General features: G+C 39.3%; 2 protein-coding genes across 2 annotated transcripts; both read left to right on the top strand.

Moving 5' to 3' along the window:
- Window positions 1-3,220: 3,220 nt before the first annotated feature.
- Window positions 3,221-10,159, top strand: LOC111224319 (inositol monophosphatase 1-like). The gene is made up of 8 exons (XM_022748757.1): window positions 3,221-3,690; window positions 4,670-4,803; window positions 5,633-5,737; window positions 5,997-6,042; window positions 6,239-6,347; window positions 6,584-6,692; window positions 7,576-7,727; window positions 9,390-10,159. Exons 1-8 carry the CDS (start codon window positions 3,628-3,630, stop codon window positions 9,506-9,508), a joined length of 837 nt encoding a protein of 278 aa, XP_022604478.1. The 5' UTR covers window positions 3,221-3,627; the 3' UTR covers window positions 9,509-10,159.
- Window positions 10,160-15,744: 5,585 nt separating this feature from the next.
- On the top strand, window positions 15,745-19,901 carry LOC111224347 (inositol monophosphatase 1-like). Its single transcript, XM_022748802.1, has 9 exons — window positions 15,745-15,847; window positions 16,720-16,820; window positions 17,051-17,190; window positions 17,324-17,428; window positions 17,902-17,947; window positions 18,077-18,185; window positions 18,504-18,612; window positions 19,346-19,497; window positions 19,673-19,901. Exons 2-9 carry the CDS (start codon window positions 16,758-16,760, stop codon window positions 19,798-19,800), a joined length of 852 nt encoding a protein of 283 aa, XP_022604523.1. The 5' UTR covers window positions 15,745-15,847; window positions 16,720-16,757; the 3' UTR covers window positions 19,801-19,901.
- Window positions 19,902-25,582: the final 5,681 nt, after the last annotated feature.

Genomic DNA, 25,582 nt, shown 5'->3' with positions numbered 1-25,582 from the left:
ATTACGGCGCCATTATCCACACAGAGGGTGCGCTGTCCCCTGAGACACAGTGCCATGAGCTGGAGGAAGAAATAAAAGTTGATGTTTGCACACATTGAATTATGGCAATATGTAGCTATGTCTCCAAAGTAACCCTCCAGCATTATTTTGAGGATAGTGTCTTATGTTTCTGTCAGTATCTGTTCATCATCAGTGCTCAGTTTGTTTGAGTGTTCTTGTAAAACCTTAGATGTCCACAGGGGGTTGCTAATGTTTATTTTCAATAAAGGGAAGCAGCATGGCTGTGTGTTTTTTCACATCACCGCCCCCTTTTTAAAGATACACCAGCAGTATCATGGAGTAACACGACTGCAACATTATTGTAACTGGGACATTTTTCTTCTAAGTCCCTTAATAGTACATTTTTTACTAAATATGGTTTATATATGTATTATTGCACTGTGTTAGTGATACTTGAGGACTTGAGTACTTTTCCATTACTGGATGTGGTTGAGCAACAAATGTCAACAACCCTTCATTTCTGATTGAAGGAACCTTTCTTTATTGCCAGTCGATATAATGCACTGCACAAGTTTCTAACTCCTTTACTTTAGTCTTTTTCTTCCCTCTATGAATCTGCAGTAGACTATGCATTTACTTCTGTTAGTTTGCTCCTTTGTCTGAAGCCTGTGTGCAAAATCTCAGACTCACATAATTGCATTTTGGGGTAATTTAGGAGGATTAATCCAAGTGAAGATTGAAATATCTCAATAACCATGGGAATGAAATTGTGCGATGAAATTGTGTACACACACACACATGGTCCCAAGAGGAGGACTCTTACCAATGTTGGTGATCCCCTGACTTTTCTTCCTCTGATTCATAGTGAAACCTCTGTTGGATGGATTGCCATGAAATCTTCAAAGTTTTTCCACTTTTCCACTATTTGCAAAGCTAATGACATCCCCATCGTCTCAGCTGTGCTTTGTATTTACTGCTAATTAACAAATGTTAGCAAGCTAACCTTGAAATAAGATGGTGAACAGGGTAAACATTATGACAAAAACTGTCATTGTCAGTCTAGATAAAAAAACTGTGCCTATAATAACGGTCTCAAACTTCACCTTGTTGCCATGCAAATATGGAACTACCTTTTGGATTGTGATAAAACAAATGAGGAAATGATACATTTGTAACCGACTTCTTATGTTTTCAAAATATCGCCAATTTGCCAATGGGGCATGTTGCAATTAACTGTCAAAAGAAGGTGACAGACAGTATTTGTAAGTGACGGCTGTGAGAGCAGGGTATTCTGCATTTGATACTTCTCTGTTTTTATTTTTGCTTTGGGTTAATATGTGTAGCGTCCATAAAAGAATTGTAAGATAGTCCAAGAGAGACCTTGGATAGTCTCAGCTCATGCTGTTTGTCACCAAGTATACAGAAAATTGCTCTCAAATTACTTTCTTGTGACAGGCTGAATGTGATTCCCATTTTACTGTCTTGTCTTCAAACATCAAAACAAAGCATTGTTCTAGGTTGGAGGAATATGATTTAATGTTTGCCTAACCGTTGCCAGACATCTCATTAACTGCTTGAAGAAAATGATTTTGAATTTCTGCCACCTCTTAGTGAGATTAATGCCGTCTGAGGTGAAGTCTGCGAGACGGTATGGATGAGATAGTGCCCCCGTGTTCTTTAAGCTAATTGCGTTGTTAGCACTCTGCACAGGAGAACAGGAGAACGTCTCCATAGGGCTGCCCGAGCTTATTGACAGAAAACGCTGCGAGGTTAAGTGGCTGAATATAACCTCAGAGAAAAGGCTGCTGAACAGAGCCAAAATACTGAAGCAGGAGCTGAAGGCAGCAAATTTAAAAGTACTAATTTCACACACAGTTCCTTAATGCTCTTATTGACAAACTGAATTATGCTTATATAAGCTGCCTTGAAATTTTCTATTAAAATAACTTCCTTATAACATACAGTATATGTAGTTTTCTTCTTCTTCTTTTTTTTTTAGAAGCAGAACCAACATCTTGCCATTAGAGGAAGTTTGTGAATAATTAACTCAAGTTAAAGGAAGCTTTACATTGATTATCAAACTGCTACTTCCTTTTCTCCCACATTTTTGCAGCCTGTTAAAATAAGGTTCACAATGTAAAGCAGAAGAAATTATTAGTTTTCCAATGTGTCATGGCACTTGAGTCACTGTAGTTTCTGTTAACATACAAAAACCATTGACTATTTCAATTAATATTACAGTAAACATATAAGTAAAACTGACAAAGCAGGTTTGATCATTTTAAGAGGAGAATGTGTAATGTAATAAAAGCCATTTGTATGTCAACAGAAATTATTTTTCCTGCCTCTTATATATTTTTCAGCTTGGTACTCTCTTGATTTCATCGGGTTTAACTTGTCATCTCAGCCCAGGAGAAGGGGCAGTGAATTAGCTTTCACGTAGAGAAGAAGCAAAGAAGTTCATTTTGTTAATGTATGCAATTGCACATACAGGAATCTGCATGTTAAGCTTCATCAGGTTTGTGGGGAACAGGTTTTGACTTGGCTTTCAACCTTAAGTCGCTTGCAGCACTAAAAGTCTGTATGCATCATGTCTCGTGTTTGACATCTCCATAAGAGGAAGCCAACATATGTGCATTATCGTCATCATCATTCTGTTACTGCTGCCACCTTCAGGACTAAAGGGGTTTTGTATGTTTATCACATGTACACTTTTTAAACCAAGTGACCGATTCATAGTGATTTTTGTCATGGTAACCCTCCACACCTCCTCATATGACGTGTACATTTTTCAGCAAAAAACTATATGCTATTATATGCATTAATCTAAAGTACTCTAAAAAACAAATAAGGTTTATGTAAAATATCAATATTTAAACGTCCAACCTCCCAGTAACATCCATATTCATAAACCTAATGATTAAAAGTGTCTAATAAATTAAAGTCGCGTTTAACTCAGGTTTAAGAACATCTACCACTCTTGTTTACTCTTCTTCTGTGTGTAACTGAAAGAAAGTGTTGAGTTATTTGCACTTTTTTTCTCAGTGGAAGACTGAACTTTCTTTTGTCAGTGAATTTCATGTTATAGGATGAATGACAGGCTTCCCAGCCAATGAGAGCGGCGACTTCACATCCAAGCGGCAGTGATTGACCAATGAGAGTGAGAGTTGCCTTTAGTCCCACCCTCTCGTAGTTAAATGTCAACACTGAAGAAGTCAGCCTATCCGGTGGTGGGTGTGTTAGCATTACCCCATTGAAACTGTGCTTGTATTGTAGCTCTTTTTAACGTTAAATAAGACTCATTACAAAGCAGCCTAGCAAAACCGTCAGTTTAAAATCTCAAGCCGTGGTTGTCGTTAAGCTCAGGCCCTGTTTATTCCGGTTTCCCCCTTGTAAAAACTAAGAGCTAACTAGCATAGGGAGCTAACTGAGCTAAACAGCTATCGTTCGCGCCGCACAGATTTATCTCCTAATTATCTACCGTAGTTTTTTCAAGGCACTAGCTCACGGCTTGTATCCAAGACAACTATTAGCCTAAAACGCTAATTAAATCCTTCTGTAAGTGTTTACACTCCCTTTAAAGTCTCGGCTTATCTGTGAGTGTTTCTGCTGCTCCTCCATATCAACATGAGTGATCCTTGGAAAGAGTGTATGGACCACTGTTTGGAGGTCACCAAAAAGGCTGGAGAGGTAAGGAGGCACCTGTTTTTTTCCTTGTATGGTCTGCAAATTAATTTGCTTTGAGTGTAAATGTTGTACAACATTAGCCATGCTGGATTAATGTTGTAAATACATTTTTATGTCTGTGTCAGCAGTAGTATCTCATGTCTTAGTACAATTATAAACGTTATATCCATTATTTAACCATAATATTTGTATACATGATCTCTTTTACAAGATAGACCCTAGCCAGAATGGCACTGCACATAACTAATCATAAAACTGATTTACAATAATATAATAACCTCACCTCTGAAAAGCATAAAAGGGAGAGTTTGACCGTTTAAAATGACTACTTTCCTTATGAGTCATGTTTTGAATGTGGTGTTTAAGTTCTTTGACTGAATGTAGTGTTTCCAAGGGAAGTTTGACTTGTCAATTCTTCCAGCATAGAATGATAAATGCGGTTTTGCCAAGTTCATAAAAGACAATGGGATTCATTTTGATGATTTGGTCAGACAGCTTTTTGAGAATGGAGAAATATTTCATAGAGGTAGAAGGGGAGTTTACCAAGAATAGCTTTAAAGATGAATCTTATTCTGTGTTTTCAGTCATGTCCTTCCAGTTAATGTGTAAATTACAGTGATGAGTTTGTAATCCAACAGTCAGAATGAGAATAAAGTAGTGAGTCTGATGCATGCATGTACAGGATGTCACCATAGTCTGGAACTGATTTGTTAGAAGAAAAAATAAAGGTAGACTGAACAAGATTTTTTTTTTCTGACTGCAAAGAGTAAGTCTTTCTTTTTTTGTACTGAATGTGAGTTATGTTTTGGAGAAAGTTACAGTAATGTGTAATAAACACGATAAAGACAACACATAAATATTCTTGGGCTTTGGAGCTTACACCTTATCATCTCTGACCCGTCAACAGTATGTAACTGCAGATGTGGTTAGTCATCCAAAAAATATTCCCCCGCTGAGTTTGTTGTTGTCGTACTTCTGCCAGATGATCCGTGAGGCGCTCCAAAAGGACATCGCCGTCATGCAGAAGAGCTCACCAGTCGACCTGGTGACCGAGACGGACCAGAAAGTGGAGCAGCTTATTATATCCTCCATCAAGGAGAAGTACCCCACACACAGGTACATGGACATGAGGGATGGGATCTGCACTGCTTGATCATACTGTAGTTTATCATATAATCTGTATATTTTTATTCAGTCTCTAAAAGATCCTAGTTTCTGTGCCGTTTCTAATTTATTTACTTGTTTAGTTTTTACTAATTCATGCTAGTTAATGCTTAATTTCACTTATTTCACTTTTTTCTTGGAAGTCTGGATGACAGTTTTCTATCATCTGGATGGTTTTCAAGCAAGTTCGTGCTTGGTCTAATTGTTAATGCTTGTTCAAATATTAATGTCATAAGCCAGAACCCAAATACAAAAGAAATCAAATGAACAAACAAACAAAAATAAAGTGTCTAAATTTTAATAATTTGGATTTTAAACATTTTATTTATTCTGTTAATTGTTAATTGTACATATGAAGATCTAAAAGCCTGACAGGAGTAAAATTCTATTGGGATGATACTGATTGAGGCTTTTATTTATTTGTTGGTTCTTTCATTTATGTTTGCCTAAAAGTAGACTAAATTAAATATGGAGTCTTAAGATACTGGAATCAATCTGTCAAATGTTCACTGAGTGTAGCTGCAGGATGTAAACTATCTCCAAGATTCTCAAACGCCCAAAATGATATAAAAATACTGAGGACATGACCGCAGTGTACTCCATGGTAGCTACAGCCTTGCATCCAGGCTGGTAGAAACTGTGCTGAAAATAATGTCACATATTACGGACAAGTAGAAAACTGGTAGACATTATCAGGTGTCAATGGTTTCATTCATTTTATTTAATACGTCATGACTATAAATGACCATTTGTTTCTTTTTTGTCTTTGTGATTTTTGAAGCTTTATAGGTGAAGAGTCAGTAGCTGCAGGTGCACCAAGTGTTCTGACTGACGATCCCACTTGGATCATCGACCCTATTGATGGTACCACCAACTTTGTTCACAGGTGCTACTGCCTGCGCTTAAATACTGTATGAACCACTGAGAAACTCAATACTGATACTGCACTGGATCAGTTTTATCTTTGTCGCTCCTTAACTATTTTTATCTTTTAATTAGGTTCTCTCTTGGCTTGTCCTCTCTGTCTGGGATAATTAGACAACGTAGATGAAACTGAACTGATAATAGAAACTGATTCCTCTGAGCTTTAACCTACAGGGAGTTCATTAAACGAATGTTTTATATTGTAAATTTCTTTTGTGCAGGTTCCCATTTGTGTCTATATCAATTGGCTTCACTGTGAAGAAAGAGGTAAGCTTTCTTTCTTTTGTGATCACAAGTAAATGACATTGTAGCATCTTAATTATAAGATACATTAACATAGCAATTGAATATCTGATCAGTGGTGCAGCACTTTTCTCTATTTACATGGCTGTTGTTCTATTCTTGGCGCTCCTCCCACACCGCATTAATCACTGCTATTTTCTGTGCTGCTTCTTGGTCTCAGATAGAGTTCGGGATTGTCTACAGCTGCATAGAGGACAAAATGTACACAGCACGGAAAGGAAAAGGCGCATTCTGCAATGGAGTCCCTATCAAAGTGTCTGGACAAGAAGGTGAATATTGATTATCACATCAGGCTTTGGTGGTGTAGTTTGCAAGAAATCCACCAGGTAGCAGTAAAATCACAGCAAGATTCTCTGCATGCAATAACAGCTGTGCACAGTGAAATCTCAGAGGCAGTAGTTCTGCATTAAACACTGTGATATCTGTGTTTTCCAACCTGGCTTTTTAATCAGATTGTCATTTGTTGAATGGTCATATTTTATTTCTTTTTTTTTTTCCATCCAAGATATCAGCCAGTCTCTGGTACTGACAGAAATGGGCTTCAAGAAGGATCCCGAGATATTCAAAACAATGTTGGCCAACATCAAGGCCATCCTCACCATCCCTGTACATGGGTAAATATGTGTTTATGAACCACTTGTAATCCTTAACATCTCAGTCCTGTTTGATTCGGTGACAACTGTAGTTGTTTAATACCACACCGAACATATAATAATAATAATAATAATAATAATACAACAGAAGAACAACAAGTGTAAACCAAACTCATGAAATTTTAAAGGAGAAGTCGGTCAGTAATTGGCCTTTTTTTCCCATCATGCTATGAACCACTGTCTGATTTTATGCTGCACACAATGTGAGCACTTTCTCACATAACAGCAAGACACAGTAAAACCTGTTACCCACTGAGGAGCTATGTCACCTGTAACCCTTCAGCTCACTGTGGCTGCTCCTTTTTTGTTGTTGTTATTTCTTTCAAAATTGTAGATATTGTCCACTGATGCAAAAACTATTTTATGTATTGATTAATCTGCCGTTTCTTTTACAATTGATCAATACCAATCTCAAACCGTTTAGTCTGTAAAAAGACAGAAAATGGTGAAAAAAGCCTGTCACAGAGCTCAATGTGACATTTTCTAATGGCTTGGTTTGTCTGATGTGAAGCAGCAGCAGTATTAAAATTTCTGTTTGCATTTTCAGGGATATTTTTCAGCTCTGATAAAAAATTGCAGGAGAACATTTCCTGTTTGCATTAGTACTGCCACAATGAAAAAAAAAGCAAAAACACCAAAACATTTACATCAAAACGTGTGTATAAAAATGCTTCAACCAGAGAGATAATTACAGAAGCTGAATACCAAATGCTAGAGTTTGATTTCATGAATCCTGTGAGGATTATAACTTTAAACATCCACAAACACACACTAAACTTTTACTAAACCATCTGGACTTCACGTACATCCAAATGCGGAGCAAACATCCCGTCTCCATCCACAGAATCCGTTCCCCGGGCAGCGCAGCTGTCAACATGTGTCTGGTAGCGTGCGGCTCGGCTGATGCTTACTACCACATGGGCATCCACTGCTGGGACATGGCCGGAGGGGCGGCGGTCGTTACTGAAGCTGGAGGCGTTATCATGGACATTTCAGGTGAGTCGCTGGGAAAGTGTGGGCTCTTCGAACACACCACGTCTGTGAAACTTATCAAAGGCTGCTGAGATACTTGATGAAAGGATGATAATGATGATGATGATGAGCAGGGTGATTGACTTGTGGAAAACCTGCAGTGTTGCTGTAGAAAATTGCTTTATAGAACAAAGCAAAGAGAATAGGCTGCACAACAGGAGCTATTAATGCTTATGAATAATTAATTGCTACTAATTCTCGTTATTATTGGTTTCTGTCTCTTTCTGCTCACAAATGGCTGTGAAATGCAGTCGGAGATGAGGAGAGGGAAGCTACCGGCTTTGCTTTTTAAAATGGGAAGCAGCAGTATTTGAGAAATGTGATCTTAAGTTTAAGCAACACTGCCACCGACCATAACAGCTGGCGAAAGATTTAGGATGCAGTAGAAGCTGCACTGGACTCTGCTAATGAGTGTTTGCCAAGTCGAAGCTGTGCTGTTGACAGTTGCGGTGCTATAAAAAGAGCCACCATACCCTTGATTTCTGCAAAGACACCCCCTTCTGTGTTTCGAAAATGTACAATAATAGAGGGCGTATAGGTGGTGGTGCAAACAATTTTCAAGGCACTTTCATCTCATAGGGGTGATGTGAGGTGAAACAGCTCCGTCCAGTCAGTTATTGCCCCCCCGTCCTCCTGTGACAATAACTGAAGGTTATGAGTTGCTCTTCTCAAAACCTGATCCCATCTCATATGAAATTTGAAAATGGGAGAGAGACCGTGATCTCATATATTCATTGCCCAAACTTTTACTAATCTGCTTTTATACACACACACACACACACACGCACACGTTTGTATCATCGATTTAAGAGGCGCAATTAGCCAGAAAGTTGTCGACATAATGACTAGAATTGTTTAATTCTATCAGTGATGAATAGTTATGTGTTAAGTGTCCCACTCTGTGGAATTTAAAAAGGTTTTAAAAAGTCTTTTGACTGAAATCTGACTCTGTGTGTCCTGCAGAAACCCTGTAGATTCTCTGTGTCTTTGCTGTGCAGGAACCTGCGTAACTTTTCAGATTTAAGTTTGTTTACAGTGAAAAAGAAGAAGAAGAAAAATAATAACCCAAAGTAAACAGTGCGAGACTATTATGTAAAAAATATATTCTGTCAGGAAACGAGAGACAGCATAATGATGGATGTAATGAGGAAATTAGACACACAAATCAATCCTTCAGCACAACAGCTAGGGCTGCAACTAATGACTATTATCTTATTGATAATTTTTCAGATAATTTTCTCATCTTCAGTTGTTTGTTGTGTCAAATCAGCGGTCCAAACCTGAAAGTTATTCAGTTTGAAATGATATAAAAAAAGAGAAAAGACGCAAGTCCTCGCATTTTTTAAACTGGTACTGGATAAAGTTTGGCCTTGAATGATTATTTGATCGTCAGGTTAGTTTTCTGTCGATCAACTAATAGATTAATCACTTAAGCTCTACTGACAGCACAGAAAAACTAGCCTCCAGGAGCGGTGCATTTTGGGCCGTCAGCTGCTTTATTCAGGTTACTGCTGCACACATTTTTTTTTTTTAAAACTGCTTAAAATTCACCACAGACCAAATGACAAGTCTCTTAGATGACTCTCAACTTTATTACAGCAGTTATTATTTTCTCCTTTTAACCAGGTGGAGCCTTTGATCTGATGTCTCGGAGGCTGATTGTGGCCAGCAGCCGAGCGATAGCAGAACGCATCGCGAAGGAGATAACGGAGTTTAACGTCGGCAGGGACGACAAGGACGACTAGTAAGCTTCTACACTCCTCTCGGCGAAAAGTCATTTAAACACACTCATATCTTTGGTATTCAACAGGTCGGGATTCTGTTTTTGCCTTAAGAACCAAAAGGATGAACTTACCTTTTGAACACCAGCTGAGTGGGTTTGTTAAAATACTCAGCGCTTAGACTTCCAGCCGTCTTCCTGCTTTTGTTTTGAGTCATTGTTGTATTTCTGCACTTAGTGATTCACAGATTCAGATTTTTTTATTCTGTTCAGTAATGACATTATTAGTAATGAAGAGGACGTGATAAAGGAATCTATATGTCACGATACACTCTTGATTTTATGGTGTCTAATCACATAGCCATTTTTTTATCATTTATATTTATTGATATGAATGATGCAGCCAGAACAACAGCAAGGAACTGATAAAATACCTCACTCCAGCACAAGGTTTGACCAATAATATTGCTTTTCTGTTCTTAGGTTATTGTATTTTTTTGTGTGTATAGATACATTCATTTATACAGTAAGTATACTCTTTGGTTTGCACTATTAGAACAAAATGTACAGCAAACACTACGTACATTCAACTTCTGTACTGTAAAACTGCTTCTTTATTAGACTGAAATTGTGTGCAGTATGTTTTAAAAGTGAGTTTTGTAAGAATGTAATGAAAGCAGCAAATAAAAAAATAAAAAAAAAAGCACTATAAATATCCCCTACTTGTGCTCAGGCACTCTTCGACACACCACAATTTCATGCCATTAAAGCCCTGCAGAGACATGTGTCAGCATGCATGCACATGTTAGCCATTGCCCATACACTTGAGGACAATAATTGGCAACAGAACTTGTGCAGAATAAACGCTGACATAGGATGTTCAGTTTCCTTGACTGATTATGGGAGTCCGGTGTCATGACATCTTCCCAGTCAGATTCATATATATATAAACCAGTGAAAAATTTAGCAAATGGAATGCAATTTAATTCTGTCAAGACACTTCCTCCTTCAGACGTTCCTGTACAGCTCTGCTACTCAAGAAGAAGCTGCCATGTCAGGCACATATGTTGTCAAGCCTGATATAATCTACAATTCTCTTTAAAGAGTGGAGAATCCCCCTGTATTCAATCTCCTGCAAGGCTCCTAAACATCTCAGTGACATCCCAACATCAGCCTATATCAGACAAGTGTTCAGGACATAAATAAATGTCCATATTCGCTTTGACCTAGAAAAATGAGAAACTGTCTTTTCTCCTTTTTAAAGTCTATAAAGAAAAAAAAAAAAAAAAAAAAAAAAAGTCTCTTGTGACAAACAGGAAACCAAATAAACAGAGAACACTAGAAAAAAAACACAGACTGCTACCGTTGTGATTTAGTAGAGAGATAAAAGCATTCACAGCCATTACACCATGTAAAATCTCCACTGCATTTCCCCTGCCCTTTCAGTCAGCGCTGCGGATGCTGCACATGCAGAGGGGTGGACTGACCCCCCCCCCCGCGCCAGGGGCTGATGTGCTCTATGAAATAGCCCAGAGTTTTCCTCTCCATGGACTATTTTCTCTGTTTTTTCAGTTCGTGTTTGCTGATGACTAACAAATGGTTTTAAAGCACTTTACTTGAGCAAACCCAGCTCTTCAGTGTTGCAGCCCCGACCCCCCCCCCCCACCCCCCCACCACCACCTCTACTGAAATCAATGGTCCATGTTAGTCTGCAGCAGGGGGTTCAGACGTAATCACCAGCGTTGGGATTGATTTCCGGAGTCAGCCAGCTGAAAGCCAAGTCCTCTTCTGTCAACACCACTTTTATTCCGATAGCTGCTCAACAAATCTTTTTCATTGTTTAGATTTATTTTTGATTTTTGATGTTTCTTTACTTGTTTACCTGCTCATTAATGGAACCAAGACCCAAGTCCTTATACTTTTACTGTACGTCCCTGTTGCCAGTAAGGAAATACCAACCATTGTTCTTTTGAAAACTGGCAAGGCTGTGTTTTCCTGATATATCCCAAAAATGAGTCCCTGGAGATTATAGAGTCAGGCTCTGTAAATATTTCAGAACAGCCTCAGTTAGGCCTTTATTCTGAATTTCTGTTTTGGTTTTTGTTCCAATTACATTGTCAGTTTTGTTTCTGTACCTCAGTATGTCTTTTTGTGCTCTGCCTTTGGCTTGATGTTCCATCTCTCTTCATATATATTTTTAGCCACACTAGCGGCGTTGTTATTTGGGAGGGCAATGCTATCTTTCAGTCGTTAGGTCATCACTTTGATTTAGACCGAAATATCACAACTACTGACTGAATTTGACTGAAGATATTTACAAACATTCATGGTTCTCCCACTGACTTTGGCGATCCCTTCACTTTTTTCTCTAGAATTTAAACCAAGAGGTTGAAATTTTGTGGGTGAAATGTCTACAGACATTCAAGGTGCCCAGAGGATAAATCCTGGTAACTCTGGGGATCCTGACTTGTCCTCTAGCGCCACCAGCAGGTTCAAGTTTTCTATTCATCTGGCAAAATATCTAAACATCTACTTAGCTGGATTGGCTCAAAGAATTTATATCCAATGTTCCCCAATCAATTAATCCTGTTCCCTTGCCATGAAATTTCCCCACAGGATGAACTGTAATAACTTTTGTGATCCCTTAACTTTCCATGTAACATTTGCAACAGGTCTATTTTTTAATTTGTCAAGTAGTTATGACAAAAGTTTCTTGTGACATGATCCTTCTGAACAGTCAAATCACATATCATACCAGAAAACAATCCCTGTGTCACTAAAACATCCTCCATACCTAAAAGTTATAAAACAGTTGCTGTTTCAAATATAAATCTAAACACAGTATATACTGTATATAGAAATGTATACATGCATATACTACAGATATATTGTATAACCAGCTACTGTATGTATATAAACCAACAAAACCTCTGCACTCTTGCACTATTGTCTGTTTTGCAATTTATAGAAATAGTTTGACTTCAACGTGGACAGTGACTTCTACTCGTATGCGCATAATAGTTTATGTTTTTGTTGTCTTTATAGTTGTTTGTCTTATCTATCTTCTGAAAATTGTTCTTGAAACTGTGTCAGCAACAACAGAAAACCTTGAAAACCAAAGTCAAATTCCTTGGCCAATGAAGCCGACTGTGATTCTGAAATACCTGCAAAACTAATGACATTTAATGACCAATATAAACCTAGTGACTGCCCTCGGCGTTCTCTCCCCTCTGCTAAAGAGAGAAGGGAAATTTGAGGCAGCCTCTCTGTCTGAACACAACTATGGATTGGACAAAGATATGTAGATCCTCTATGAGAATATCAGATTCTCATTTGAATTAAACTCTAATCAGCTCATGAAGATGAATGTGGCTCTCGACTCTTACGACTTCCATGACTTCTATCCAAATTTCCAAGTATTGAATTCCACAGCTTATTGTCTTTTCATATCGTTGGCCCTCAAGTCATTATCGATCCCAAGAAAACGTGGAGTTGACGAATAAGAAGAGGTCTTTAGAAGAAGTGCCTCTAATCATCCATCATCAAGTCATTGTGATCACTCATTACCCAGCTTGTATATTACATTAAAGTTGTATTAAGCAGGCCGGCAGAAAAGATTCTCCTCCTGCTCTTGCATCCTTCAAAACACTAATTTCACATCTTCATTTAAAGCCAGACACAGAACATGTGAAACTCAAATTCTGAAAATACTTTGGAGACCCTCCAATCTTTAGCCACGCTCAAAGGATGGCTCTAGGGGGGGGGCAACGTCGGTCGGTCATTCTAGTCCAGATTGAAATATCTTGACGACCGTTGGATGATTTACCTTGAAATTTTTCGGACACACATCCATGGTGCCCAGAGGATGAATCCCCAGACTCTTCCTGAGGTTGCCTCAACAACTATTGGATGGATTGCCACGAAATCTGGCGCAGACATTCATGTTCCCCTGCGGATAAAATAGAATAACTTTGTGTCATCCTCTGAAGTTTTGACGTTGTGAAAATTGCAATTTGTCCTTTAGTAATATTCGGTTTATGACCAATACTTTTTGGGTTTATGCATGTGAGCATTTTAGCATGCTGACATTAGCTCTCAGCTCAAAGCACCTTTGTGCCTAATTACAGCCTCACAGAGGCGGTTGAATATTTGTAGACTCCTTTGAATAATACACCTCTGAAGGGGCTCGGTGACTAGAGGAACCCGGTCTGAAGCTCCTGCTCATCTTTCAGGGGTGCACCGCTGACCTTCAGCAACTTCAGCGTCGTGGCAGGCCTCAGTTACAGCTGTGATTCCGGGGGAACCAAACATCCAAAACATGCGCCATCTCGAATAAATTATTCATAACGGATCTGCCAGGGAAGACAGCAGGACTGATGTATTTGTTTTGCTTGTCCTATTACTCCTCTCTGCCTGTCTCCTAACATTTTAGAGAGCGTCTTATATTTAGTGCACAACTGGGACAACAGGGTGACAACTGCTCTCCTGCCGCTCTCGGTCAAACAAAACTTTCAACAAATCCCCCCTTCCATGATACCCCATACTGATCTGTTAAATTCAACAGAGGCCTGTTTATTTTAGCTGCACAGCTTGCGCATCCAATTCCTAGCGAATCCAGAAACCGATGTACTAGGATGACAGTGTCATCTGCCATCCTTTATCACTGTTAAACAAAACTGATATCGCACGAAGAGCGATATCAGGTGACAAACTTGCATCGAGAAGATCTGATGTCGTACTTAAACATTTGCTCTAGCACTCATCCTGTCGTTACTGGTGCGATAGCAAACAGGAGAAATGCAGCCAGGGTATTTCAACACACATAAACTTGAGTTATGCAAGGTGTGGCAGTGGATGAGCATCATGTCTGAACGAGCCCCTTCCTTTTTTTCTCTCTCTCTTTTCTCTTTTTCTTAGCACAGACAGAAGCATCAGACAATGCAGAGTCTAATGCATTATTTAGTGAGAGTCTGTACTTCTGTGTTAAAATGATTATCTCTTACAAAAATTGGAAAGCGAGTTACTTATTGTTCACCTTGGTGAAGTGTTGTTGCCTTGACTTGTGTGTGACCTGTTCTTGAACATCTAAACGAAGCATTATCAATACATTTCAGGCCTCATGAACAAATAGGAAACCAATTGTAAATTTCATGAAACTTGCAGCATTTGCCACTAATTGCACAATCCATCTTGCAGCAAGGTATGACTTCCTGCAAGATAGTTGTTGGGGGTTTCATGTTGAGTAGTTTGAGGATTCAGAGAGTAGTTTTCATCTGTGGGGGGTGGTATCCAAGACTTAAATACCCTTTATTGTACATTTTTAGCTGCTGTGAATTCGACTCAATCATAATATTTTCATTTAATATTTCCACGCTGCAGTATCTCTTCGTTTTGAGGAGAGAATTAATTAGCGGTAGTTACCACACCTTAAAGTGTGATATGATGAACAGCATGTTTTTACCTGTCAAAAGAAAAACAGCTGCAGGAAAACAGATAAGATAGTTGGCATCCGGACATATGAATGTAGATACAGACACATCTAGATCTGTGCATCTGCAGCGTATATACTTTAACTGATATTGCAGAGACTATATCCAACTTTCAAAAGGCACGGAGAGAAAATGGGCATGCACACACACACACACACATAATCTAAACTGACTCACCGGGGGACCTTTAAAAGTATTTTCCACCAGTGGAATACAATAAAGGAACATAAAAGGAAAACTCAAGCAGTGAAAGTGTTAGGAGATATAAAACTGGCAGGAAGCTTTGTTTGTCACGTCAAATCCCATGTTAAAACCAAGTCAGGAGCCGGAGTGTACTCTTTAATTTCTCCAAAAGATGTAAAGGGTTTTCGTCTCGGAAAATCAAGACTTAGGTCAATACGCGCTGACATGAACACCAAGAGGATGGAATTTTTTCCCGCTGCATTGTTCAGCGTTTACTTACTGTTCATGTCAGCTGATGCATGTACATGTGTGACACACAGACGTGCACAGCAGGGTGTGTCTTCCTGTGACTCCTCTGCATTACTCGCTGTAGTCATCGCACAAGAATTACCATTAAAATGCGTGAAAATTTTCCACCACTTGTGTCGACCACAATGCGGCATCATGTTGTTGCAGGTCTGCCCTCATGAGAACAGAATGTTTTTTTTTTTTCTCTCTCTCTTTGGGGTTGCTATGGGGAAACATATGAAGGCGGTGCTAGTACTTTTCCCACTCTGTCATGCCAGCCAAGTTTTTTTTTTTTTTTTGAGTTTCCTCATCTCTGCAGTGAAGCAACTTAAAGTTAAGTTTTTCAAAAGAAGGTGCACTAGCATCCAGGAGCTACCTCTGACAGCACCCTCTGACTTCACAAGGTAGGTTTTTCATTCATTTCATTATTGCGTGGATGACACGTGTGTGTGTGTGTGTGCATAAAAGGTGTACAGGTGTGTGCTTATCAACACAGCCGATTGATAACTGTTTATTACCTATTTTTTTTTGTCATTTTTTGTTATTAATGTTGGATTTATCTCTAAACTCTTTATGTGAGGTGGATTCATCACAAAGCAGCTTCTACTCTGAGAAACAAGATATATTTCTAAAAGTAGAGATAATGCAGATAAAGATTGGTAGCAAGACATATGGTGTGATTTTCTACAACAGCAGAAACCAGTGGGTTGAAGGGTGGTGTCTTGTCCTGGAGAAACACGATAACGCTGTCCTGCACATCAACTCACATACTTTCTGTAAACACTGAAACCAGTTTTGCCTTCAGCGCTTCTGAACATGATCAAATTTTAATTCACGCACAGCATGCGTGATACGACAGTTTTTTTTTGTTTTTTTTTAACTTGTATGCCTCCGCTTCCGGAAAAAAACCAAACCCACGCCTTTAGCAACATGTTTGTTTCTTCATCGCAGTGACTTTTAAGTTGAAATCTTGTGGCTTGTGGTTGTGATTTAGAACAATGCAGGACAGATGGATGCCAGCTGCTAGAGGAAGCGTTACGTAACTCATTGTGTTGTAAGAGAAGTGTGGTAATCACGCACATTTGTAGTATTTTGGTTTTTTTTGGCCTCAGAGAGCTTTAACACCTTTTATGACGACTGCTAATCGTAGCTTCCAATTGTTTTATATTTCTTTAAGTTGCGCTTTAATGCATGTCATATGAATAACACTTTTATACATGTATGATTCATTGTTGCACTCTTACAAACTTTGTTTTTTCTTTTTCTTTTTTTACAGCTCTCCCTAAGTAAGAAGTAAAATAAAAAAAAATAAAAATGGAGGACCCATGGCAGAAGGCGTATGACTTTGCTGTTGCAGTGGCAAGAAAAGCTGGAGCGGTATGTCAGAGCCTCTTAATGTATTTCTCCTCCGGTGTCTGCATCATAAAGTTGGTTTCCATCCACCTGCCTTCATGCACATTTTCAACTTGCACTGCATGTGGATGTGCACCTGACTTTAGGGGTAGAACTTGGGGAAATTTTTGGGAGATTTTGTGATTATATTTTAACCTGAGGATCTTAGTAATGAATTTCTAAGCACATGCTAATAATGTGTCATTTCTTTTTAGGAAATTAGGAAAGCTGGGGAGAGTGAAATAAGGGTCATGACAAAAAGCTCCACTGTAGACCTTGTCACAAAGACTGATGAGAGGGTGGAGAAAATCATCATCGGGTCTCTTAAAGAGGAATTCGGAGAAGGCACACACTGGTGAGGCTTACTGCCACACACACACACACACCCATGATTATGTTCGCTTGTACGGTTTTGTAACAAAAACACAACATTGCTCAGGCTTGTCTTGATATTGCTCATTGTACCATTGGTTCCCTCTGTGCTGCAGCTTCATTGGGGAGGAGTCGGTGGCGAAGGGGGAGCCGTGTATCTTAACCGACAAACCCACGTGGATTATTGACCCGGTGGACGGCACCACAAACTTTGTACACGGGTAAGATGCCACGAGGACAATTTGTTGTGTTACTGGAAACACTTTCGGTTATCGGATAAACTCAGTTGTACTTTTTAAAAGAAGCACTGGAAGTGTAATTTGTCCTTTTTAACTAAACAGCATGGCACCAAATGCTCACAGTGTCTGCATGGGTTGATAGTGTCGCGGATCGATTCATTTGATTCAGCTCATTGGTCCGAAACAGCCATTTGCAACTTTTACATCTCACTTTTTGAGCTGTGGTTTTTAAGGGGGGTTAAAAACCGACCCAGGGATATATCAGAACCTGTCCATTAGAACAGAGGAGATTTCACCCCCTCTGGCCACCAGCAGAGCCAGACTAAAGACACAGAAAACATATTGAATGAGTCGTTTATGGGGAATTTCACAACTTACACAAACAGTAAAAAAAAAAGAATCTGTCTATCAACATCTCTAAAACTCATTAATTAATAACTGATACTTCTTCACAGGTTCCCATTTGTGGCTGTGTCAATTGCCTTTGCTGTCAATAAGGAGGTATGTCAAATCAAATGCCAATTTAAAAACCAACCATTTAAAAAAAATATATATATATATTTTTATATAATTATAAAAATTATTATTCACAATTAGTACATGAAAGCTGAAAAGAAAATGTGTTTTCAGTTGGAGTTTGGTGTGGTGTACAGCTGCTTGGAAGACAAGATGTATAAAGCAAGGAAGGGGAAGGGAGCTTTCTGCGACGACGAAGCAATTCAGGTGTCCGATGTACAAGGTAATATATATAACATATATTTATGTGCAGTGCCGGTCAAAGTACACATTGTACTACTACACTACTTCCACACACTAATTTGAATATTTGAAAATGAAACACGAGGAGCTTTGCAGTACGTCTGGGAAGAGAACCATATAACTGACCTAAAGGTTTTTCTAAGAACAAATTAGTAAAACATCCAATATGCATGATGTGTCTAACCTTTCAACTGTGTGTGTGTGTGTGTTTGTGTGTGTGTGTGTGTGCACCTTAACAGTGACTGTGACACCTGTAATGACACATAATGGTGACTCTTTTGACATGCTGCAATTACAGAAATCAAGAAGTCCATTATCATTTCTGAGCATGGAACCGACAGGAGCCCAGAAAAAGTAACCAAGATCTTCTCTACCATGCAGAAGATCCTCTGCATCCCCGTGCACGGGTGAGTCGTCTTGCGCTGCGTACACAAGACTGGAAAATATAACAATCATTGGGAAATCACTACAACTAAAGAGAGCTAAAGCAGACAGCTGTATCCAATGCGAGCTAGCCTGTGAGATAGCCACAGCTAGCCTTAGCTAAAGCTCAAACATAAAATGTCACACACTCTTCAAACTGAATACTTGCTAATTCAATTTATTATTTCACATCATTAAATGTAGCCACTCAATCAAGCGCTAGCTAAACTCCTGCTAAAGCTAGCTCTGCGGCGTATCAGTATCTGCAATCTTAGCTTTTGACTCAATTCACGTTTATATTGCTTTACTTTGTAAATTGATTGATTTAATTTTTTATTACTGTAATCAAGAAAGTTTTATTTTCTTAAACTAACTAGTTAAACTAGTTAGTTTGTAAATGTAAAATAAGAATTTTGATAAGCTAACCTCTTGGTCACTCAGTTGGTTATTTAACATAACTAAATGAACTTACATCCAACCTTGCTCTCCATGATGATTATCTCAAGTGCATCCGTCAGGCATTATGCATATGGCAATTACTTCTTCGGGTGTTACAACCAGCATAAAGTTAAGGCATTAAAACACAGTTTGTGAGCCTGACAAAACTTTAAATCCGTTTTTCTCTCCTTCACTGCTTCTGTGGTTGCAGTTCGCTGTTTTTGTAGGGCAGTGTAGCTGATTTAAATTAATTCATCTCCAACTGATCTGTGCTGACAGGCTCCGTGGATCAGGGACAGCTGCCACCAACATGTGTCTGGTGGCGTCGGGGGCAGTGGAGGCCTTCTTTGAGATCGGGATCCACTGCTGGGACATCGCTGCTGGTGCGGTGATAGTCAAGGAAGCTGGAGGAATATTACTGGATGTTGATGGTGTGTATGCTTTTGAATCTTGATCACACAGCATCGTAATTGATTGCAAAGTTAAACAAGCCATCATGAATGAATGAGAATTAGTGGATACTGTGGCTGAAAGCAGGATTTGCTCTTTGAAAACGGACTGCAGGTGAAACCCCTCTTAACACCCCCTCTTTGTTTGACACTTCAGGCGGACCATTCGATTTGATGTCCCGAAGGATGGTTTCAGCAAACAACGATGTTATTGCTAAGCGGATCATCAAAGAAATTGAAGCATTCCCAGTGGTGAGGGACGATGCTCCTGTGCAGAAGAAATGAGAATATTCTCAAACGCTGTTTACACTGTGCACAAGTGCAGTCTGCCGCTATTTGTGTCTGAATAAAAGTTACTGTTCTGTAATCACCACTGATAATCTTAATTTGCATGCTGAGTGTGTTTCATTGCCTGCACCTTTTTCATTCAAAGGAAATAATTTCAGCTCAACTGAAGCGACCTTGAGGTCCAATTTGATGACTCTTCATGTGATTTGTCTGTCAAAAAATATTGATTGAAGTCGGAAAATAGCTGTAATTTTGCACTCGGCATTTTTGTACACCAACATAATTTGCACACTTTGTCTTTGGTCTGTGGCTGTCCATGTATTCACTCGATCTTTCAATACACATCAAATACTCCGCTTGTGAATCCGCATCCGCGCAGACACTTGTTTTGGTTTCATTTGACACAGTTTCAGCTCTGCCACGCCCCCGCTACAACAACAGTCTGCAGGAGGAACCAGCCCAGTCTGAGACTGATGGTTATTTTGACTGGATTGACAATCGGTACATTTATTTCTCCTCCCGTCTCATGTGACTCTAATGAGTAATTATCTGATGGAAATGATGAAATTCTGCAGGGATGATTACCCTCATTAGAGGCAGCAGTCATGAGCACTGAGTTAAGTCAGTGCTGAAGTCACTTTATAAACATTGGCCCTGTCAAGTGTCATATAATTTACTTACAGTTAACATCGCCATATTGCCTGAGAGCCTCCATTTAAGCATTATTGCTGTTTGCACAATTTATTACACTCATATTAATATTCACCACCAGAGGTCAGTAATGCATCAGCAAATAAATGGGATTTTCAAGATGCTCTTCTTTTACTTTAGTGGTTGAACCTTCAGTTTTTGCTATTATTATTTATGTTGTTGCATACTTCAGTAGAGACTGGCAGCTTGATCTGATGCATCTTTGTACTTTATAAATACTTTTTCTTGCCTCCATGTGAGACAAATCGTCGTCCCAACCAAGAGACAGGATCATTTTTAATTCCTGGTCTTTCTTTCTTATACCACTGATCTGTAAATTAACCACCGGCTCCGAGATCAGTCACAAACGAGAAAGCGCAGAGCAGAGGAGCAAGCTGAAAGTGAAAACTAACAGCAACGACAAATGGAACAGCAGCGGCAAAGCAACACGAACAGCAGGAGCAACAACAACAGCAGCAACAACAACAGCAGGAGGCTGGGTGGTGGGGTTGAGGAGCCTGTGAACGTGTTTGAACCGGTGCCTTTGAAACATAAATAAATGTAATTTCTGCATATTATTATGCTACTATACATTTGCCACAGCTGTAGTGTCCGCAGAGGTGCGTTTAGTTCTGGTGCAGATGCTCTTCGTCTTTCTTTCAAATGGCAAAATCTAATTCCCAAGCACTCCTCAGTATCAGATTGTGATATGAAGCTGTTTTTTTTTTTATTATGTGATGGGGAATGGAGTGAAATTATGTGTTGCAGTAGAGCAGGGCAGATAATAGTTGCAAATACAGTACATTTTAACATTTGCTTGAACTTGCCTGAAGTGCTGGTTGACTGGAATTTGCCCTCTAGGACAATACAGTAAATGCCACGGAGGTCAGAGAGCTGCACACAAGTTTATAAAAGTCAATTTGGCATATTTATTTGAAACTGTCCTATTTTTCCCCCCCGCCCGTTTCATAAATCAAGGATGTTTGAACAGTTGATAAAGAGCTCTACCTCTTAAGTTGAATCCTCCAATATTTGATGCTCTGTGTTGTGTCGTGATCTTCTGAGTCTAAGACCTTCGTGTGAAATTTTTTTTCGAAACGTGCAACGGTTACGGCGTTTTATTTGCTCTCGATTAGAAATCCATGGGAGACCTGACGGAACACGACAGCGTTGAAACAAGAGCGCTTGGTTCGAGTCAAATCTGATTCAAGGAACAGTTTTTCTGACTGTGAATTAATCATGGACAGATTATGAGATAATTGGCCCCCGGGCTCAGACAAAAAAGGGCCCAGATTGAAAGAGACATAAGTAATTTTGTGTCTCTTTGTGGTCGTCTTGCATCTCTTTTTGGTCATTTTTTTTGCCTCTTTCTTGTCACTTAGCATCTGTTTTTACTCATATTGTGTCACTTTGTAGTCAGTTTGTGTGAAGTCATGCTAATTTTGTGTCTTTTTATGGTTGTTTTGCCTTTTAATTTTACTTGTTTTGTGCCTATTCATGGTCATTTTGCCTCCCTGCAGTCACTGTAGTCATTGTAGTCATTTCCATCCGTTTTCTCTCCCGTCAAACGTGTTTCTTTTTGTTGTTGCTGGGAGCAGGTGGTGGTGATTGTTGCTTGACAAAAAGCATCGGCTATCATTGTGTTTAATCGACAACAGTTTATAATGTGCCGTCTGAGCGGTGCTGCAGCTTCAGTGTAGACTAGAGGCTGCAGTGAGTCGCTATTGGAAAATGACAAAACAGGCCGTCGCTAGCTGGTTAGCACGCTAACTTCAGTAGAAGAAAAGAAGTGATAGAGACAAGTCTTAACATTGGTGTTTCTTTCCACAGCTGGAGACAGCGCTTGGCGAGTGAAGGAACGACGTTTGATGCTGAACTCGTGAAGTTTCTTCTAGACTGGTGAGTAAACAGCTGTTGATGCTAACGTTATGCTATGTAGCATTAGCAAAACCTACAAATTGCTACTTCAAACAGCATTTCGAGACTTTTATTTTGATAGGCTAAAATGAAATGGGCTCCTAAAGTGAAACAGATGATAACTGGTGTATATAGAAATCATTATATGATATAAACCATGTATTTTACAGCAGTCGTAACCTCTCCTATGAATATAATGAGCACTATGATTAAATATAGTTATATCACATGTATAAAGTCAGGTTCTTATGAAATATATATTTTTTTTTTAACATCTTAATTAAGAATTTATTTCCTCACAGGTACTTCTTCTAAGCAAGCTCTATCTGCTGATGAAGATCGTGAGATGTGGCTGAAAGCTTGGACAGAAGTGCAGTAAGTGGACCTTTAAATAGGCTCTTTTTTTTTGTGTCAGACCCAGAATGAAACTTGAAGCTCAACATTTCTTCATGAGGTTTGAATTTATTTAGAAACAATTAATACATCTTTTACAACAAACAGTGCGTTAATCATATATGTTAAATAGGATTATAGCTATCATTCGTTAACGATTAATACACCGTTTACAGATGTTTCATAGGAAAAGCTATACGCTGTTTTGACAAATTAATCTGTTTGCTATATTATAGTGTGTTATAGTCGATAAAGTGTTTTATATACTGCTTATAAACGCTTAATAATGGGGTTAAAGTGTTCCCGAGGATGGTCATAGACATTTATTAAGTGTCACACACACAGTTCAACTCCTGTGCTTATCTACCCAGATACAGTATAGCGGCGTATAATTGCTGTACCTTCTGGGAGACGATGCGTTGTCGAAGGCCAGTTGGGGGTCATTATGAGATTGGCAATGATATGTGTTACGGTTATCTCCAGTAATAGATGCACTGTGGTAAGCAGTATGTGGAGGTTAAGGGTGTTATCTGAAGAGTAAATAAGGAAAAACATAATAATCAACCTTTATGGTTCAACAAATCATCCAAATGGCCACAACAGCATTTACATCTGGTGTGAGATTAAGTATCTGTGAGCGCAGAGCGTCAAGTTCTCGATGGCTAATTGGAACTGTATTAGCATACAAATAAAACAGCAGGTAAAATGCAACTAAAGAGTGGTGGAAATGAGTTTCTGACCCAAAGGACCTATCGACCACGAATCCAAGATGCTTAAAAGCACACACTCACACACACTCACGCAAAAATGTGATCATATCTAATAGAAGCTAACACTACTTACCCACCATCTGCTGATTCACTGCCGATGCAGAGGGCTTGTGTCCATCACCTCTCCAGTTCAGAATCACTGTAGAAAATCTCTGATTAACAACAAATTGATTCTTAAGTGTCTCATTCAAAACGCCCAATGACCGGTTCACTTTTATTAGAGGAATTTCCAAGAATTTCAATGCTTGGAAGAACTATTTCACCAAAGCATAAATGAGATTTGCTCAGAAGAAGAAGAAGAAGAAGAAATTCAATAGCAAGTATGGCTGCTCCCCAACACAAATGCAATAACAGGCACAGTCTCTACCGAGATGAAGCCAAGTGAGTGATTCGTTGGTGTTTTGATTGCGTGATTTTCAGCTCCTGTCAGATCCAGTCGGGTTCTCTCACCGTCTTGGACGCACCTCAGACCTGGACCATGTCCAAACAGTCCCAAACCCAAATACATGCAGTTTACCAAGCAGCAGAGTCTAACATTTGAGAAGCAGGAATGGCATCTGTTGATTGACCAGGTGATGCACCAATGCTGCATGTTGCATCAAGGGCAAGGGAGGTTAAAAAGTGAGAAGAGTAAAAAAGAGGAGCTCGACATTGGTCAAAAAACGTTACTGTTAAATGCAAATAACATGCAGGCTGTAGCAGATGAAGGGGGAAAGAAGAAGTGAGAAAAGACATGTCATTCGTATTGAAAGTGTCAAAATCAAATCGGTGTTAAGTGCTGCAGTGATTCCAGTGTGTGGATTGTTTTCTTTTTGTGAAGCAGGATCATTTAAATCGTGAAGCAAAATTATTCAAAGACCTTTCCCTCCCTCCCTCCCTTTTTTTTTTAATGCAAAGGAGGACGCAATCATCCAATCTGTAGAAATTATACACGATGTTACAGTTAGATTGTAATACATATATTCTGCAATCAATAGTGTGGAGGATATACTGTATATTATACCCTTCAATCAATAGTGCTGGGAGGTTAAGAGAGCAACGCAATGCTCTAAGATAACATTGCTGCTTGATTTCCTAATTAATGAAATTGAACACGGAGAGAGAGAGAGAGACCATGACGACCAGAGAAGCCTCCCCACCCTCAGATATCCACTAAGCGTCCACCTTTTCTGGTTCAATAGAGCCAGACACAAAGCGGGCTGCAGGAGATTGAGTCTGCGGATCCTGTGGGTCCAGCGTGAAACCACAGTAAGCAACAGTAGCTGTAATCAAGATGGGGGGGGGGAAAGCAGGAAGCCTTTAATTTGTGCTTGTTAGCATTAGCTGTCATCATTAGGTAAAAGAGGCCTGTGGTCGCTTTAAATGCATGATAGGAGCGCTGTACATCATCCAGTGACATACAGCACAACTCAGCTCCCGCTCAGTGAGATTATTATAGTGCACATATTACAGGAAGATCTACTTTCATTAGTGCCTCTGCCTGTTCTTTTTTTCCCCCCTCCGACTTTTTGTCAGTCAGTTTAAGTCATGTTATGCAAAACATCTGAAGCAAAGCCAAAGAAATTAGCTTGTCCTGGCCAGCAGCCATATTGACTTGTGGGCTCCCAGTCCCAGTTGTTTTTGATGCACTATTACGCTAATATAAAAGTTTAGACACGTATCATCGAAGTGTGCGCGCTCAACTTGTGCTTTCTGTCTGGAGCGGATCGATGTTCATAACCCTGCTCGAGGAAATTAAGGAGCGGTCCGGACATTGTAATGAAATCTGAAGCTGAAAGTTTTATGAGACACGACGTCGTGAGCAGGTGTCTATCAAAAGCTGCTCAAAAGTTGCGAATCAATAGGGATATTAACGTCAAACTCACACAGATATAGACAAAAATCAATAGTGATAATCCTAATTAATAGCCCTTGAAGCTTCTCTTACACTTATTCTAACGGATTTTTTGTCCCTGCGAGGTTTCCTCGACATATTAATTGCTTGCCTAAGTGCTCTATTTTCTGAGCAC

The sequence above is a fragment of the Seriola dumerili genome, unplaced genomic scaffold (assembly GCF_002260705.1).
Source record: "Seriola dumerili isolate Sdu_G_001 unplaced genomic scaffold, Sdu_1.0 BDQW01000129.1, whole genome shotgun sequence".
In the NCBI taxonomy this organism is placed as follows: domain Eukaryota; kingdom Metazoa; phylum Chordata; class Actinopteri; order Carangiformes; family Carangidae; genus Seriola; species Seriola dumerili.
Note: the sequence above shows the minus strand (reverse complement) of the source record. Positions and strands in the feature narration are given on the sequence as shown.